Source organism: Oncorhynchus gorbuscha, linkage group LG16, assembly GCF_021184085.1.
Source record: "Oncorhynchus gorbuscha isolate QuinsamMale2020 ecotype Even-year linkage group LG16, OgorEven_v1.0, whole genome shotgun sequence".
Lineage (NCBI taxonomy): Eukaryota > Metazoa > Chordata > Actinopteri > Salmoniformes > Salmonidae > Oncorhynchus > Oncorhynchus gorbuscha.
The window spans coordinates 8,697,812-8,717,727 of NC_060188.1; the positions used below are offsets into that span (position 1 = coordinate 8,697,812).

Below are 19,916 nucleotides of genomic sequence, written 5' to 3' on the forward strand. Positions count from 1 at the left end.
CAGAAGTCTCTCTTGCTTGTTGATTGGGGGAAGGATCCACCCAGGAAGGAAATGTATGTCACATGGATGACAGTGGGTGCAATATGTTTTATGTACAGTATGTGGCTATTTGAGAAGTGCACAATGTGTATGATGGGTAATGTCCAATGTATGTATTATGCTGAATGTGAAATGTGCATTGTTTATTTTGTATGCGTCAGTACTGTGTGTCTAAGACAATTCTCCTCTCAGGGACATTAAAGTTCATCCTATCCTAACATCCTGTCCTAGAAATCACTGTATTCTACTGGCCAGCTTCAGCACTATGGGCAGCTAGTTCCATTGTCCCGTTCAACTGCTGCAGGGCCAATAGCTGTCTGTGGTGCTGAAATGGTCCACAGCATCAACCCTAATTCACAGCCCTCTCCTGGGGGACATTTTAGTTCTAGCCCTGCACTAACACACCTGATTCAACTCACTAATTACCAAGCCCTTGAGTTGTTGAATCAGGTGTGTCAGGTATTTACCAAGTCCTTGAGTAATTGAATCAGGTGTGTCAGCTATTTACCAAGCTTTTGGGTTGTTGAATCAGGTGTGTCAGGTATTTACCAAGTCCTTGAGTAACTGAATCTGGTGTGTCAGGTATTTACCAAGTCCTTGAGTAACTGAATCTGGTGTGTCAGGTATTTACCAAGTCCTTGAGTAACTGAATCTGGTGTGTCAGGTATTTACCGAGCTTTTGAGTTGTTGAATCTGGTGTGTCAGGTATTTACCAAGCTTTTGAGTTGTTGAATCTGGTGTGTCGGGTATTTACCAAGCTTTTGAGTTGTTGAATCTGGTGTGTCAGGTATTTACCAAGCTTTTGAGTTGTTGAATCTGGTGTGTCAGATATTTACCAAGTCCTTGAGTAATTGAATCAGGTGTGTCAGCTATTTACCAAGTCCTTGAGTAATTGAATCAGGTGTGTCAGCTATTTACCAAGCTTTTGGGTTGTTGAATCTGGTGTGTCAGGTATTTACCAAGTCCTTGAGTAATTGAATCAGGTGTGTCAGCTATTTACCAAGTCCTTGAGTAATTGAATCAGGTGTGTCAGGTATTTACCAAGTCCTTGAGTAACTGAATCTGGTGTGTCAGGTATTTACCAAGTTTTTGAGTTGTTGAATCTGGTGAGTAACTTTTGAGTTGTTGAATCTGGTGTGTCAGGTATTTACCAAGCTTTTGAGTTGTTGAATCTGGTGTGTCAGGTATTTACCAAGCTTTTGAGTTGTTGAATCTGGTGTGTCAGGTATTTACCAAGCTTTTGAGTTGTTGAATCTGGTGTCAGGTATTTACAGTTGTTGAATCTGGTGTGTCAGGTATTTACCAAGCTTTTGAGTTGTTGAATCTGGTGTGTCAGGTATTTACCAAGCTTTTGAGTTGTTGAATCTGGTGTGTCAGGTATTTACCAAGCTTTTGAGTTGTTGAATCTGGTGTGTCAGGTATTTACCAAGCTTTTGAGTTGTTGAATCTGGTGTGTCAGGTATTTACCAAGCTTTTGAGTTGTTGAATCTGGTGTGTCAGGTATTTACCAAGCTTTTGAGTTGTTGAATCTGGTGTGTCAGGTATTTACCAAGCTTTTGAGTTGTTGAATCTGGTGTGTCAGGTATTTACCAAGCTTTTGAGTTGTTGAATCTGGTGTGTCAGGTATTTACCAAGCTTTTGAGTTGTTGAATCTGGTGTGTCAGGTATTTACCAAGCTTTTGAGTTGTTGAATCTGGTGTGTCAGGTATTTACCGAGCTTTTGGGTTGTTGAATCTGGTGTGTCGGGTATTTACCAAGTCCTTGAGTAACTGAATCTGGTGTGTCAGGTATTTACCGAGCTTTTGAGTTGTTGAATCTGGTGTGTCAGGTATTTACCAAGTCCTTGAGTAACTGAATCTGGTGTGTCAGGTATTTACCAAGCTTTTGAGTTGTTGAATCTGGTGCGTCAACTATTTACCAAGCTTTTGAGTTGTTGAATCTGGTGTGTCAGGTATTTACCAAGTCCTTGAGTAATTGAATCTGGTGTGTCGGGTATTTACCAAGCTTTTGAGTTGTTGAATCTGGTGTGTCAGGTATTTACCAAGCTTTTGAGTTGTTGAATCTGGTGTGTCAGGTATTTACCGAGCTTTTGAGTTGTTGAATCTGGTGTGTCAGGTACTTACAAAGCCATTGAGTTGTTGAATCTGGTATGTCAGTGCAGGGCTAGAACAAATGTGTCGACAGTCTGGTGGTCCTGTAGTAGAGGACTGGAAATAAGTGGCTAAAACAGGTATCAAACAATGGACAGTTCTATTGGCCTGGAAGTTGCTGAATTGAGCAAGGAACTGTGGTCATTTTCAGCACCACTGACAGTTCTGTGTCTCTAGTTCAGGTGTGTGTCCAAATAACCATACCAGTGTACTAAATCATTTGCGAAAAAGATTTATAGTATGTGAAATTTCAAATGCATGATCTAATGCTAGATTGCGTAGACTCCCATCATTCGTTAATTTTGGTACAATGCGTAAATTTATCTGATTATCAGCCGTTGTCAAACACTTGAGTCGGAAAAACAAGTGAATTCTAGTATATTAAATGCAGAAATGACTATGCAGTGTAAGTATGTAGAAGCATATATGCTGCTATGGGTATTTGGACATGGCCTGTGCTTCTTAATCCTGAGGTGCATTCAGTTCGCTTGAACTTTCACTACGTTGTGGAACGGTTTTTGCTGAACGACACGTTTTGCCAAAACGTTCTTGAACGTTCTTGAACAGACTTTGAGGGATGTTTGCTCCCGTTTGGTGAGTGTGCGAGGTGTGGCTTGAAGCAATGAGTGACGTATTTAAAGGCCTGTGGCCAAGCTCACAGCGTTCCCCAACCCACACCCCAACGTTTTTCAACTGGTCGTTCAGTACAGTGCTGTTTCCGTTCAATTAAACAAACATAAAAACGTACTGAACGCAGCCCTGGTCCTGGGGACCCAAATGGGTGCACACTTTCTTTTGATACCATAGCACTACACAGCTGATGAGACAAAACAGAACTGTCTGTGATGCTGAAAATGGTTTGTTGCTGGAACTGTTGCTGTGGGTCGCTTTCAGCACCACGGACAATTCTGTTTTACATCTTTACTTAAAATAATAAAGTAGTAGTCAGACACATTGATACAAGAGTAAAAACACTTAATTTATCTGCGTTGTGATGATATAGAATTATTACATTTTTGAAAGTTACCAATATGTAATAGTGCCACATGACTTGTTTGAAGAAAGAAAAGTATATTTCTAAAATAGTATTAAGCAGTTTTAGGTGTAATTGATCATGATGACCGGATATCAAATTCGCTAAATACAGTTATACAGTTAAATAATGAGAGAAGACATTCCCACCATCAACAAGGTAATGTGCACCACCACCGCTAATGCAGCACACTGTAATGCGTACAGCTCTACCTCCAGCTACTACTAGAGGGATGAGCACTGTGCTCAACAATGACTGGTTACAGCTCTACCTCCAGCTACTACTAGAGGGATGAGCACTGTGCTCAACAATGACTGGTTACAGCTCTACCTCCAGCTACTACTAGAGGGATGAGCACTGTGCTCAACAATGACTGGTTACAGCTCTACCTCCAGCTACTACTAGAGGGATGAGCACTGTGCTCAACAATGACTGGTTACAGCTCTACCTCCAGCTACTACTAGAGGGATGAGCACTGTGCTCAACAATGACTGGTTACAGCTCTACCTCCAGTTACCGCTAGAGGGATGAGCACTGTGCTCAACAATGACTGGTTACAGCTCTACCTCCAGCTACTACTAGAGGGATGAGCACTGTGCTCAACAATGACTGGTTACAGCTCTACCTCCAGTTACCGCTAGAGGGATGAGAACTGTGCTCAACAATGACTGGTTACAGCTCTACCTCCAGTTACTGCTACCTCCAGTTACTCTACTGGAGGTAGAGCTCTAACCAGTCATTGTTGAGCACAGTTCTCATCCCTCTAGCAGTAACCGGAGGTAGAGCTGTAACCAGTCAAGTTTATACACTGCTCAAAAAAATTAAGGGAACACTAAAATAACACATCCTAGATCTGAATGAATGAAATATTCTTATTAAATACTTTTTTCTTTACATAGTTGAATGTGCTGACAACAAAATCACACAAAAATTATCAATGGAAATCAAATTTCTCAACCCATGGAGGTCTGGATTTGGAGTCACACTCAAAATTGAAACCACACTACAGGCTGATCCAACTTTGATGTAATGTCCTTAAAACAAGTCAAAATGAGGCTCAGTAGTGTGTGTGGCCTCCACGTGGCTGTATGACCTCCCTACAACACCTGGACATGCTCCTGATGAGGTGGCGGATGGTCTCCTGAGGGATCTCCTCCCAGACCTGGACTAAAGCATCCACCAACTCCTGGACAGTCTGTGTGCAACGTGGCGTTGGTGGATGGGAGCGAGACATGAAGTACCAGATGTGCTCAATTGGATTCAGGTCTGGGGAACGGGTGGGCCAGTCCATAGCATCAATGTCTTCCTCTTGCAGGAACTGCTGACACACTCCAGCCACATGAGGTCCAGCATTGTCTTGCATTAGGAGGAACCCAGGGCCAACCGCACCAGCATATGGTCTCACAAGGGGTCTGAGGATCTCATCTCGGTACCTAATGGCAGTCAAGCTACCTCTGGCAAGCACATGGAGGGCTGTGCAGCCCCCCAAAGAAATGCCACCCCACACCATGACTGACCAACCGCCAAACCGGTCATGCTGGAGGATGTTGCAGGCAGCAGAACGTTCTCCACGGTGTCTCCAGACTCTGTCACGTCTGTCACATGTGCTCAGTGTGATCCTGCTTTCATCTGTGAAGAGCACAGGGCGCCAATGGCGAATTTGCCAATCTTGGTGTTCTCTGGCAAATGCCAAACGTCCTGCACGGTGATGGGCTGTAAGCACAAGCCCCACCTTTGGACATCGGGCCCTCATACCACCCTCATGGAGTCTGTTTCTGACCGTTTGAGCAGACACGTGCACATTTGTGGCCTGCTGGAGGTCACTTTGCAGGGCTCTGGCAGTGCTCCTCCTGCTCCTCCTTGCACAAAGGCGGAGGTAGCGGTCCTGCTGCTGGGTTGTTGCCCTCCTACGGCCTCCTCCACGTCTCCTGATGTACTGGCCTATCTCCTGGTAGCGCCTCCATGCTCTGGACACTACGCTGACAGACACAGCAAACCATCTTGCCACAGCTCACATTGATGTGCCATCTTGGTTGAGCTGCACTAACTGAGCCACTTGTGTGGGTTGTAGACTCTGTCTCATGCTACCGCTAGAGTGAAAGCACCGTCAGCATTCAAAAGTGACCAAAACATCAGCCAGGCACCATAGGAACTGAGAAGTGGTCTCGGGTCACCACCTGCAGTGTCTTGCTAATTGCCTATAATTTCCACCTGTTGTCTATTCCATTTGCACAACAGCATGTGACATTTATTGTTGCTTCCTAAGTGGACAGTTTGATTTCACAGAAGTGTGATTGACTTGGAATTACATTGTGTTGTTTAAGTGTTCCCTTTATTTTTTTGAGCAGTGTATATTGACCAGACTCAATATACATGATGACTCCAAATATGGACTAATTCGCAGATCGCCCGTAAGTCCATGTCCTCTTGATCATTTACCATTCAAAGCGGCTGCTATTTCGGGCGGAAATACCACCACCAACTCAACACAAATTGCAGAAAGTAGAAACCACAAATACAAAGTCGTATTCATTCATATAGTCACAGGGTATTTTTAGGCATATATAGACTCCACTTCATTTGCACATCATGTAGCCAGAATTGTGCATTTGATTTCACAATGGCAATGGACGAGGGACATTAGGGACGGCCGTACCTTGAGCATTAGGTGACATGCATGCGGGACTGAAGAGAGAGAGGGAGGGCGAGAGGGAAGAGCACGAGCACCTGCTCGGATCCAGAGAACGAGAGGAACGGGGGTGGAAGAGCGAGAGAGCCCGTAGAGGAAGGGCGAGAGACGAGGGAGGGAGCACTTCGTCCATTAATTTCCAAATGTCTGCAGCTAAGAATAGCCTCTCGACGTTTCTCTCTGCATGGTCCCTAACGCGGGCGCGCTCTCTCTCTCCTCCCTCTCTCTCTCTCTCTCTCTCTCTCTCTCGCACGCACACACGCACAAACACACACACAGGATGCCACACATCTCCCCCGAGAAGCGCGCACGTGTACGCACACACGCTCGCTGTCTCACGCCAGGGGGTGCAGCTGTATTCCCTTGCGCGAGCTACACACGCCAGGAGAGAAGTACCCCCCACCAACCTCTTCCTCCCTCACCAAAACACACACAAGGCCGACCTTGACACAGTTACCAGGTCGTTCATGAAATAGCAATAAAAACAAACATAATCATCCATCTCGACCCCCCACACTCTGACAATCACCAAGCAACCATGTCCCTCCGCGGATCTCTTTCACCACAGGGGTATTTTACGCATTCTGTTTTCCATTGATGTGTGCTAGAATGTGTGTACGACAGGGACAGGCATCGTGAATCCAGGGCTGGGCATATGGCTATAGTTCCTAAAGAAATCAGGGCTCACCTCACCGTGCACGGGTCTGGAACTTGAACGAAGGGGAGCGAGGAGTGAGTCTGTGAGCGGGGGCTGTGTGCGTCATGTGCTGCAGCGCCTGGCGGCAACACACACACATTGGTTACACACACACAGGTTTCGGGACAGAGCTTTTCTCATGCATTCAGCGCTGAATTGATCGGCTCTAGTCGCTTAGTAGACTATAGTCCAAAATACTGGCGGATATGGACGGAGACAATTTCGTGTTCTGATCTCTTAAAAAAATCATTTCTAGTCATTTCTACTATTTCTAAATAAAAGGGGGGCTATTTCCTCCCTTTCCATCCATCCATTCTTGCATCTTTCCCTCCCCTAAGGGCCTCTGGACGGATAGCCGAGGAGGCCGTGGAGCGCACTTGTTCAGGAAGGGGAGAAAGAGGACGAGCAGGACACTGTTTTTTTCCAGCGGGCAGAGGCACTCTGCGGGGAGGGGTTGGTGTTCGACTTTCACGGCTTCTGCACTGCGCTCGACCCGCTTGTGGAGATCACGATGACTGGTGGCGAGACACCGGAGCGGTGGCGGATGCTCCCCACTCTGCTATGGTGATGTTGCCCGCGTCCAAATGTCCCCTCCTCGGATGAGACCACGTATGAATGGACGGCTGTGCAGGTGATGGAGAGAATATGATCATTGTGTCGAGAGGGACATCATTGCATTGTTGATTCAGCTCTAATATTACCCTACAATACATTACAAACCACGACGGATTTCAATCAAAGATGATTATTGAATGCAAATAAGAAAAATCAACAAATGTCACATTTATCCTTTTCGTGTTTAAGGATGCCAGTTCATCGTTGCGCGCGTGTAAAGCGAGTGTGAGGTGGCGGGAGACAAATTAGCCAGTGTACCAAACATTGCGGATGTTACAAAATAAATAAATAATTATAGATTTTAGCTATTAGCTATTTTTTCCAACATGTTTTGGTGTCTGAAACGTACCATGGCAATCACGACCAACATGCCCGGTTGAGGGGAAAAACTTGGTGGATTTATTTTCTTATTTTGATAATCTGATTGATTTTAATATTGTGCTGTGGTCATGATGACAATACAACATTTTATCTTCAAGCGAAGCACAAGGGGCTTCTGACGAGCCTATCGCACCGTGGAAATGGTTTGGTGGAGCAGCCATGGAGAACATGAAACATTTATACTAACTCATCTTGGAATGTCCCCAATCTGATATCCCCAATATCTCAACAGAGCCTTACTCTTCTTTTTTGGACATCGAAAAACAAACTGAAGAGGAATTGTGAATCCTACTGCACTGATAGTCGTGCAACAAGCCAAGCTATCCACCCCACCCCCACCCCCACCCCCACCCCCACCCCACGTTGCATTTTGTTTTACACCTGCACTTAACCATTAGCACTAACCACAGAGAGAGACCAAAAACTAGATGGCGTCTTCATCTTGTAAAGGCCGCACCATATAAGCTTACCGCCCGGCAACTCTCCCCCTATGCAGGTGGAAGAAGCAGAATAAAACAGTTGAGTGTCTGAGCAGTCCGCAGGCAGATGGGATGTAATGTTGTGTGGTCGTGCTGAGCATTCGCCTCCTTCTCAGCTACAGCTGCTTTGTAAAGATTTGGTGTCCAGAGAATGGCGCGGTTCGAAAACGAGATGCCGTCCAGGTATGGCGGCGGCCACGGCCATGGACCAGGGCATGGACCTGGAGGCCCTGGCCGCGGCGGCAGCCGGCAGGGCGGCCCGCCTGGAGGCCCCGGGGGACAGCGGGTCTACAAGCAGTCCATGGCGCAGAGAGCCCGGACCATGGCCCTGTACAACCCCATCCCGGTGCGTCAGAACTGCTTCACCGTCAACCGCTCGCTGTTCATCTTCAGCGAGGATAACTTTGTGAGAAAATACGCCAAAAAGATTACAGAATGGCCATATCCTTTACATGTTTCTCATCACTGTGTATCATAACATCAGTGCTAAACCCAGAATATCAGGTAGGCCCACTGTACTTGCAATGTTATTATCATAATGGGAAGATGATCTAATGATGGGACCTATCTATGTGGCTCTACCATTAGCCAATTAGGTAGGGCATCATTAGGCTAGTGTGAGCATGTAATGATGACAACATAGCCTACTAGACAGCAATACTCAAAGGCCTTCCTGGCGCTGTAGTGTATGGTGATTCAACAGAAACCTGTAGACATGATAGGTTTAGGATCCATTGAATGTTTGTATTTGGGCGTCATTGATATGATTTTTGTCATTATGAACAATAATGTTGTTATTAAGGGCTTTCATCAATTGCAGTCACCAATGGCCACTTTTTTGAGAGAGAGAGAGAGAGAGAGAGAGAGAGAGAGAGAGAGAGAGAGAGAGAGAGAGAGAGAGAGAGAGAGAGAGAGAGAGAGAGAGAGAGAGAGAGAGAGAGGACGGACAGAGACACAGAGAGAGACCGAGAGAGATGTTTGTAGTGCAGAGCTGCTGGTTGCTGATGTCAGCATGTTCAGTCTCAGCTCAGGAAAAACAGTGAAGTGGAAGGCGAGGAGGGAGGGAGAGAATATATACTGTCACCATTTCCGCTTGGACTGAGAGAATGGAGTGAACTGGGCCTTGTCCTTATCAGCACACATATCTCTAGGTTTTCACTGATGGATCATGCCTGTGGTGTGCTGGAGTGTATGTGTGTGCCTGACTACCTGTGTGTTTGTGTGTGTGTGTTGTCTGCGTGTCCATGTTTCCCCCTGACTGTTTGTGTGTGTGCCTGCTTGTGTTTTCTCTTTGTGTGTGTGTGTGCATGCATGTGTGTGTCAGGCCAGACACAACTGCCCCTGACTGTATGTGTGTGCCCACTGTGCCCATTTTGTGCCCACTGTGCCCATCTGTGTGTGGCACACTGGACCTACAGTGTCTGCTACTATTCTGCCAGTCTTAGTGTTATTTTTTATTTAAAAAAATATGATTTTCTTTATTATTTTCTCCTAACCCAGAGCAGAGCAGAAACAGCCTAACCCTAACCCTAACCCAGAGCAGAGCAGAAACAGCCCAACCCTAACCCTAACCCCAACCCTAACCCTAACCCAGAGCAGAGCAGAAACAGCCTAACCCTAACCCTAACCCCCAGAGCAGAGCAGAAACAGCCTAACCCTAACCCTAACCCAGAGCAGAGCAGAAACAGCCCAACCCTAACCCTAACCCCAACCCTACCCCTACCCCTACCCCTACCCCTAACCCAGAGCAGAGCAGAAACAGCCCAACCCCAACCCTAACCCTAACCCTGAGCAGAGCAGAAACAGCCTAACCCTAACCCAGAGCAGAGCAGAAACAGCCTAACCCTAACCCTAACCCAGAACAGAGCAGAAACAGCCTAACCCTAACCCTACCCCTACCCCTAACCCTACCCCCTAACCCTAACCCTACCCCTAACCCTAACCCTAACCCAGAGCAGAGCAGAAACACCCCAACCCTACCCACCCCTCTGCTAATTGGAGTAAACTAATGGACAACAACACTTAGGCTTCTTCTTCCAGTTTCTACATTTTTACAGACACAATGCACCTTACAGCAGTTATCTTTTGTTTGTTTTTAACCCCATCCTTCAGTCTTAGTGTTAGCATAGCACCATTTTGGGAGAACGGGGAGTGATTTGGGCAGTGTCTGTTCTCCTGTTGGAAGCTGTGAGGCTGTCAGGACGAGAGGAAAGTAGAATAATGATTGCATTGATCTGTAGTGATGGGTCAGAAATGATACACTCTAATTGGCCTGCTGCTCTGGCAAATGGATGAGATTGTTTTAAGGCCTTTGAATCGTATCTGTTCAATTGTTTGAATGGAGATTGAACACAGATGTGTGTGAAATATGTTCAATACATGTTACTCTATGAGCATGTGTGGGAGCTTGCCTCTGTACCGTTTTGAAAAAGGGATTTTGAATATGTATTGAATGTGTTGGATTGTGGACATTGTCTCTTCCACACCTGCACACCCCTACCTAGTTCAGATGGTTTTGTCCTCTCTCGTTTTGTTTGAAAATGCTGGATGTTGATCTAAGTGTGTTCAGGGTAATAGTTTAGCAGTGTCTCATCTTCTTCCTCTATCACCCTTTCTCTCTTCTTCTCCACATCTCCCTCTCTTCCTACATCTCTCTCCTGCTTTTCTCTCTCCCCTCCATTCCTCTATCATCACCTTCTCTCCCTCTACCCCTCGCTCTCTCACTCTCTCACCCTTTCTCTCTGCCTCCTCTCCCTCCTCCTCTATCTACCTTCTCCTATATTTCCTGTCTTCCTCTCTCTCTCCCTCTATCTCCCTCCTCTATCTCTCTCCTCATCTATCACCCAATCCCTTTAAAGCTCACTCCTTCTCCTGTTTCCTTAGTTACTCCCTTACCTCTCATGCCCCCTTCCCCCCCACGCACACACACACACACACACACACACACACACACACACACACACACACACACACACACACACACACACACACACACACACACACACACACACACACACACACACACACACACACACACACACACACACACACACACACAAATCTCAAACTTCTTGAACTTTGATTTTATAGATTTACTGTTCACTCTTAGAAAAAAGGGTTCCAAAATGGTTCTTCGGCTATCCCCATAGGGGTTCCCTTTTTTTGTTCCATAAAGAAAAACCCTTTTTGGTTTCAGGTAGAACTCTTTTTGGGTTCCATGTAGAGCCCTCTGTGTAAAGGGTTCTACCTGGAACCAAAAAGTGTTATTCAAAGGGTTTTCCTATGGGGACATACAGTATGTGGTCACTACCAGTAAGACAACACAAAGGTCCCAGTGGCACCTTGTTTACTGTACCCATTTGACTCATGTTATCCATAAGATAAGGGTTTAGGTCAAAGTAACTATGTGAAACAAACTGAAAGTCGGCAGAATGGTTGTTCACACATATTCTCATGCAGCAGTGAAAGAGGGTGACTTTATTTTGTCTCACCCTGGAAATTCAGTAAACTGTTTTGAATTGTATAGCACATTCTGTCACTCTCATAACTGTCTCTCCTATTACCTGAGATGCTCTGCTCTATCCCAGATCAACTGTCATGACCCCTTGACCTCTAACCTATAACCCCTCCCCTTGCCCTATCCTGTGTAATATACTAGCTCATACACTAACTCCCCAAGGGATGAGGCACTGAGGGAGGTAAGTAGGTCAGTTCACCCTTTGTGTGTGTGCTTCTTTTCATACTTGGTTGTATTTGATTATGTATCTATGTACTAAAGCCCAGGATATTCCGTGGTATTTATGGATTTTGACTGTTACTCTGTACATCACATCACATAACACTGGGATGGAAATCCTACCATCACAAATGAGAGAGGGAGAAAGCTCAGAAAAAGCAAGGGCAAATGGATAAAGAAAAAGGAGAGATAGAGAGAACGAGAGGCAGCCCAGTATCGTTAAACCCTAGTGTTTTCTTTGCTGTGTGGAATCAGGGATCTACATTCAATCTGCAGAATGTAAATAATTTATTGGCCGTTCTCTCCCTCGCTGCTCTCTGCTGCTGCTAACTTCACAACCTGTTCCACACACAGATACTGTGGGCTCTAACTTCACGACCTGTTCCACACACAGATACTGTAGGCTCTAACTTCACGACCTGTTCCACACACAGATACTGTGGGCTCTAACTTCATGACCTGTTCCACACACCGATACTGTGGGCTCTAACTTCATGACCTGTTCCACACACAGATACTGTGGGCTCTAACTTCATGACCTCTTCCACACACAGATACTGTGGGCTCTAACTTCACGACCTGTTCCACACACAGATACTGTGGGCTCTAACTTCACGACCTGTTCCACACACAGATACTGTGGGCTCTAACTTCATGACCTGTTCCACACACAGATACTGTGGGCTCTAACTTCATGACCTGTTCCACACACCGATACTGTGGGCTCTAACTTCATGACCTGTTCCACACACAGATACTGTGGGCTCTAACTTCATGACCTGTTCCAGATACTGTGGGCTCTAACTTCATGACCTGTTCCACACAGATACTGTGGGCTCTAACTTCATGACCTGTTCCACACACAGATACTGTGGGCTCTAACTTCATGACCTGTTCCACACACAGATACTGTGGGCTCTAACTTCATGACCTGTTCCACACACAGATACTGTGGGCTCTAACTTCATGACCTGTTCCACACACCGATACTGTGGGCTCTAACTTCACGACCTGTTCCACACACCGATACTGTGGGCTCTAACTTCATGACCTGTTCCACACACAGATACTGTGGGCTCTAACTTCATGACCTGTTCCACACACAGATACTGTGGGCTATAACTTCATGACCTGTTCCACACACCGATACTGTGGGCTCTAACTTCATGACCTGTTCCACACACCGATACTGTGTGCTCTAACTTCATGACCTGTTCCACACACCGATACTGTGGGCTCTAACTTCATGACCTGTTCCACACACCGATACTGTGGGCTCTAACTTCATGACCTGTTCCACACACCGATACTGTGGGCTCTAACTTCATGACCTGTTCCACACACAGATACTGTGGGCTCTAACTTCATGACCTGTTCCACACACCGATACTGTGGGCTCTAACTTCATGACCTGTTCCACACACAGATACTGTGGGCTCTACTGTGTATTAGTGCTGGGAATTACCAGGGACCTCACAATATGATATTATCACCATACTTAAGTGGTGATACGATTATGTGTTTAGATTCTCACGATTCTATATGTATTGTGATTCTCATGATTCTATGTGTATTGTGATTCTCATGATTCTATATGTATTGTGATTCTCATGATTCTATATGTATTGTGATTCTCATGATTCTATATGTATTGTGATTCTCTTGATACTATATGTATTGTGATTCTCTTGATACTATATGTATTGTGATTCTCATGATTCTATATGTATTGTGATTCTCATGATTCTATATGTATTGTGATTCTCTTGATTCTATATGTATTGTGATTCTCTTGATTCTATATGTATTGTGATTCTCATGATTCTATATGTATTGTGATTCTCATGATTCTATATGTATTGTGATTCTCATGATTCTATATGTATTGTGATTCTCATGATTCTATATGTATTGTGATTCTCATGATTCTATATGTATTGTGATTCTCTTGATACTATATGTATTGTGATTCTCTTGATTCTATATGTATTGTGATTCTCTTGATTCTATATGTATTGTGATTCTCATGATTCTATATGTATTGTGATTCTCATGATTCTATATGTATTGTGATTCTCATGATTCTATATGTATTGTGATTCTCTTGATTCTATATGTATTGTGATTCTCATGATTCTATATGTATTGTGATTCTCATGATTCTATATGTATTGTGATTCTCTTGATACTTGTCATGCAGGTGAAAGAGGACCCAAAAGCGACTTGGCGAAAACAGAGTCTTTAATCCAGTAAAGTGAATACAATCAAAAAAACACAACTTTCACTCGAAATGACGAGGACAAACTGGAGACTCGATCTTGAACAGCAGGTGAACAGCAGGTTGCCTCGGGAAGGCACTTGAACCAGACAGACTCAGACACCTGCTCACCACGCAGCATCTGAGGAAAACACGACACGACAGGGCGATACACAAACACAGCACGGTGAAATCTAGACAAGGAACCGACAGGGCAGAAACGAATAACAAGGAGAGAAATAGGGACTCTAATCAGGGAAAAGGATCGGGAACAGGTGTGGGAAGGCTAAATGATGATTAGGGGAATAGGAACAGCTGGGAGCAGGAACGGAACGATAGAGAGAAGAGAGAGCGAGAGAGTGAGAGAGGGAGGGGGAGAGAGAGGGATAGAAAGAGGGAAAGAACCTAATAAGACCAGCAGAGGGAAACGAATAGAATGGGAAGCACAGGGACAAGACAAGATAATAAATGACAAAACATGACAATACTATATGTATTGTGATTCTCATGATTCTATATGTATTGTGATTCTCATGATTCTATATGTATTGTGATTCTCATGATTCTATATGTATTGTGATTCTCTTGATACTATATGTATTGTGATTCTCATGATTCTATATGTATTGTGATTCTCATGATTCTATATGTATTGTGATTCTCATGATTCTATATGTATTGTGATTCTCATGATTCTATATGTATTGTGATTCTCTTGATACTATATGTATTGTGATTCTCATGATTCTATATGTATTGTGATTCTCATGATTCTATATGTATTGTGATTCTCATGATTCTATATGTATTGTGATTCTCATGATTCTATATGTATTGTGATTCTCATGATTCTATATGTATTGTGATTCTCATGATTCTATATGTATTGTGATTCTCACGATTCTATATGTATTGTGATTCTCACGATTCTATATGTATTGTGATTCTCACGATTCTATATGTATTGCAATTCGATACTGCGATTTGACTGTAATTTGATGTTCTAAACATATTTCTCATGAGAAAATGAGTTTTGATCAGACATGGAGATAAAAGTGCTGAAAAAATGTTGGCTCACTATTTAAAAAGAAGACGGAGAACAAGCTATAGGATAAAAAATACCTGCGTTTCGGCGCAGGTACAGCTGACTAGCACTAGGTAACGCAACACACTCACACACACACACCACACGGCAGCAGGTACAGCTGACTAGCACTAGGTAACGCAACACACACACACACACACACCACACGGCAGCAGGTACAGCTGACTAGCACTAGGTAACGCAACACACTCTCACACACACACCACACGGCAGCAGGTACAGCTGACTAGCACTAGGTAACGCAACGCACTCACACACACCACACGGCAGCAGGTACAGCTGACTAGCACTAGGTAACGCAACACACGCATACACGCACGCACGCACACACACACATACACACACGCGCACACGCACCCACACACACCACACGGCAGCAGGTAGCCTAGTGGTTAGTGCGTTGGACTAGTAACTAAAAGGTTGCAAGATCGAATCCCCGAGCTAACAAGGTAAAAATCTGTCGTTCTGCCCCTGAACAAGGCAGTTAACCCACTGTTCCTAGGCCGTCATTGAAAATAACAATTTGTTCTTAACTGACTTGCCTAGTTAAATAAAGGTTGAATAAAAACAGACACACCACACACTGTTTCAAGAAACCAATATCCAATAACACACTCTAGTACATTGTAACGCACACAGATCCACAGTAGTGATGGGGGAAGAAATCGGTGCAGTTGGACAACATTATATCGATACTTTGACTCTCCAAGTATCTATTTGTAAAAATAAATAAATATACAGTACCAGTCAAAAGTTTGGACACACCTCCTCATTCCAGGGTTTTTCTGTATTTGGACTATTTTCTACATTGTAAAAATAATAGTGAAGACATCAAAACTATGAAGTAACACATATGGAATCATGTAGTAACCAAAAAAGTGTTAAACAAATCAAAACATTTTAAAAATGTGAGATTCTTCAAAGTACCCTTTGCCTTGATGACAGCTTTGCACACTCTTGGCATTCTCTGAACCAGCATCATGAGGTAGTCACCTGGAATGCATTTCAATTAACAGGTATGCCTTGTTAAAAGTACATTTGTGGAATTGATTTCCTTCATTTGAGCAAATCAGTTGTATTGTGACAAGGTAAGGGTGGTGTACAGAAGATAGCCCTATTTGGTAAAAGACCAAGTCCTTATTATGGCAAGAACAGCTCAAATATGCAACCAGAAATGACAGTCAAGCATTGCCTTAAGACATGAAGGTCAGTCAATCTGGAACATTTCAAGCAGTTTGAAAGTTTCTTCAAGTGCAATCACAAAAAACATCAAGCGCTATGATGAAACTGCCTCTCATGAGGATCGCCAAAGGAATGGAAGACCCAGAGTTACCTCTGCTGCAGAGGATAAGTTAATTAGAGTTAACAGCACCTCAGATTGCAGCCCCAATAAATGCTTCACAGAGTTTAAGTAACAGACACATCTCGACATCAACTGTTCAGAGGACATTGTGTGAATCAGGCCTTCATGGTCAAATTGCTGCAAAGAAACCACTACTAAAGGACACCGATAAGAAGAGACTTGCTTGGGCCAAGAAACACGTGCAATGGACATTAGACCAGTGGACATCTGTCCTTTGGTCTGATGAGCCCAAATTTGAGATTTTTGGCTCCAACAGCCGTGTCTTTGTGAGACGCCGAGTAGGTGAACGGATGATCTCTGCATGTGTGGTTCCCATCATGAAGCATGGAGGTGGAGGTGTGATGGTGTGGGGTGCTTTGGTGGTGACACTGTCTGTCATTTATTTAGAATTCAAGGCACACTTAACCATTATGGCTACCACAGCATTCTGCAGTGACACTTCATCCCATCTGGTTTGGGCTTAGTGGGACTGTCATTTGTTTTTCAACAGGACAATGACCCAACACACTTCCAGGCTGTGTAAGGGCTACTTGACCAGGAAGGAGAGTTATGGAGTGCTGCATCTACCATAAGACGCCTCCAACGGCGTTTTAGAGCATTTGGCAGTAGGTCCAACCGGCCTCACAACCACAGACCACGTGTATGGTGTCGTGTGGGCGAAGGGTTTGCTGATGTCAACGGTATGAACAGAGTGCCCCATGGTGTTGGTGGGGTTATGGTATTGGCAGGCATAAACTATGGACAAAGAACACAATTGCATTTTATCGTTGGCAATTTGAATGCACAGCGATACCGTGACGAGGTCCTGAGGCCAATCGTCGTGTCATTCATCAGCCACCATTACCTCATGTTTCAGCAGGATAATGTACGGCCCCATGTCGCAAGGATCTGTAGACAATTCCTGGAAGCTGAAAATGTGCCAGTTCTTCTATTCGCCTGCATACTCATTAGACTTGTCACCCATTGATCATGTTTGGGATGCAGCATGTTCCAGTTCCTGCCAGTATCTAGCAATTTCAGACAGCCATTGAAGAGGAGTAGGACCACATTCCACAGGCCACAATCAACAGCCTGATCAACTCTATGAGAAGGAGATGTGTCGCGCTGCATGAGGCAAATGGTGTTCACACCAGATACTGACTGGTTTTCTGATCTACGCCCCTACCTTTTTTAAGGTGTCTGTGACCAACAGATGCATATCTGTATTCCCAGTCATGTGAAAACCATAGATTAGGGCCTAATTTATTTATTTAAATGAACTGATTTCCTTATATAAGCTGATACTCAGTAAAATATTTGAAATTGTTGCAACAATTTCATGCAAAAAACATGCAACAATTTCAAACAATTTCAAATATTTGTATATATATATATATATATATATATATATATATATATATATATTTTAAACAAATCGATACTTGGAGTCAATGTATCAATATAATTGTAACGTCTTTCGTCTGTTGTTTGAAGAGAGTCAGACCGAAATGCAGCGTGTAGGTTACTCATGACTTTTAATGAAGATAATGCGGTACATGAAATAACTGAAGAAGAAAACAACAAACGAGTGAAACTAATTACAGCCTATCTGGTGACTAACACAGAGACAGGTACAATCACCCACGAAATACAACGCGCACTCAGGCTACCTAAATACGGTTCCCAATCCGAGACAACGAGAATCAGCTGACTCCAATTAGGAATCGCCTCAGGCAGCCAAGCCTAACTAGACACACCCCTAATAATACACACTCCCAATTAATACAAACCCCAATACGAAACACAACATATAAACCCATGTCACACCCTGGCCTACCCAAACATATAACAAAAACACAAGATACAATGACCAAGGCGTGACAGAACCCCCCCCCCCCCCTAAGGTGCGGACTCCGGGACGCACCTCAAGAGCATAGGGAGGGTCCGGGTGGGCGTCTGTCCATGGTGGCGGTTCTGGCTCGGGACGTGGACCCCACTCCATAAATGTCCTAGTTCCTCCCCTACACGTCCTGGGATAATCCACCTTCTCTGCCGACCATGGCCTAATAGTCCTCACCCTGATCCCCACATAACTGAGGGGCAGCTCGGGACAGAGGGGCAACTCGGGACAGAGGGGCAACTCGGGACAGAGGGGCAACTCAGGACAGAGGGGCAACTCAGGACAGCAGGGCAGCTCAGGACAGAGGGGCATCTCAGGACAGAGGGGCAGCCCGGGACAGAGGGGCAGCCCGGGACCGAAGCAGCCCGGTACTGAGGGGAAGCCCGATACTGAGAGGGAGCCCAGTACAGAGAGGAAGCCTAGTACTGAGAGGAAGCTCAGTACTGAGAGGAAGCTCAGGCAGGTAGTAGGCTCCGGTAAATCCTGGCTGGCTGGTGGAACTGGATGATTCAGGTTGTCTGGCCGATCTAGAAGATCTTGGCAGACTGGCACTTCTGGCGGATCCTGGCAGACTGGCACTTCTGGTGGATCCTGGCAGACTGGTGACGCTGGGCCGACTGGCGGCGCTGGGCAGACAGGAGACTCCGGCAGCGCAGAAGAGGAGAAAGGCTCTGGCTGCGCTGAACAGGCGGGAGACTCCAAAAGTGCAGGAGAGGAGAAAAGCTCTGGCTGCGCTGAACAGGCGAGGCGCACTGGACGCGCTGGGCCGACTGGTAGCACTGGTGGCGCTGGACAGACAGGAGACTCCGGCAGCGCAGGAGAGGAGAAAGGCTCTGGCTGCGCTGAACAGGCTGGAGACTCCGATAGCACAGGAGGGGAGAAAAGCACTGGCTGTGCTGAACAGGCGAGGCGCACTGGAGGCCTGGTGCGTGGTGCTGGAACTGGTGGTACTGGCGCGAGGACACGCACAGGAAGCCTGGTGCGGGGAGCTGCTACCGGAGGACTGGTGTGTAGAGGTGGCTCTGGATAGACCGGACCGTGCAGGCGCACTGGAGCTCTTGAGCACCGAGCCTGCCCAAGCTTACCTGGCTCGATGCCCACTCTAGCCCGGCCAATAGGAAGGGCTGGTATGTGTCGCAGCTAGCTCTGCACCCGCACTGGAAACACCGTGCGCTCCATAGCATAACACGGTGCCTGCCCGGTCTCACTAGCCCAATGGTGAGCACAGGGAGTATGCGCAGGTCTCCTACCTGGCATAACTATTCTCCCTTTTAGCTCCCCCCCCAATATTTTTTGGGGGGTGACTTTCCGGTTTCCAACCGCGTCGCCGTGCTGCCTCCTCATACTTGCGCCTCTCCGCTTTAGCTCCTTCTATTTCCTCCTTGGGACGGCGATATTCTCCCGGCTGCGCCCAGGGTCCTTTACCGTCTAATTCCTCCTCCCATGTCCAAATCTACAAATGATGCAGTCTCTCCCATTGCAACTGCTCTTCA

The 19,916-nt window shown here is 45.5% G+C and overlaps 1 protein-coding gene across 1 annotated transcript in view; it reads left to right on the forward strand.

Annotated features, from left to right (window-relative positions):
- The first annotated feature begins 7,774 nt into the window (after window positions 1-7,774).
- LOC123998970 (voltage-dependent P/Q-type calcium channel subunit alpha-1A-like) overlaps window positions 7,775-19,916 on the forward strand; it is a 250,420-nt gene continuing 238,278 nt past the window's right edge. Inside the window, exon 1 of the mRNA XM_046304259.1 lies at window positions 7,775-8,524. Within this exon, the coding sequence (XP_046160215.1) occupies window positions 8,235-8,524 (290 nt within the window). The 5' untranslated portion in view covers window positions 7,775-8,234. The remainder of the gene's footprint in view (window positions 8,525-19,916) is intronic.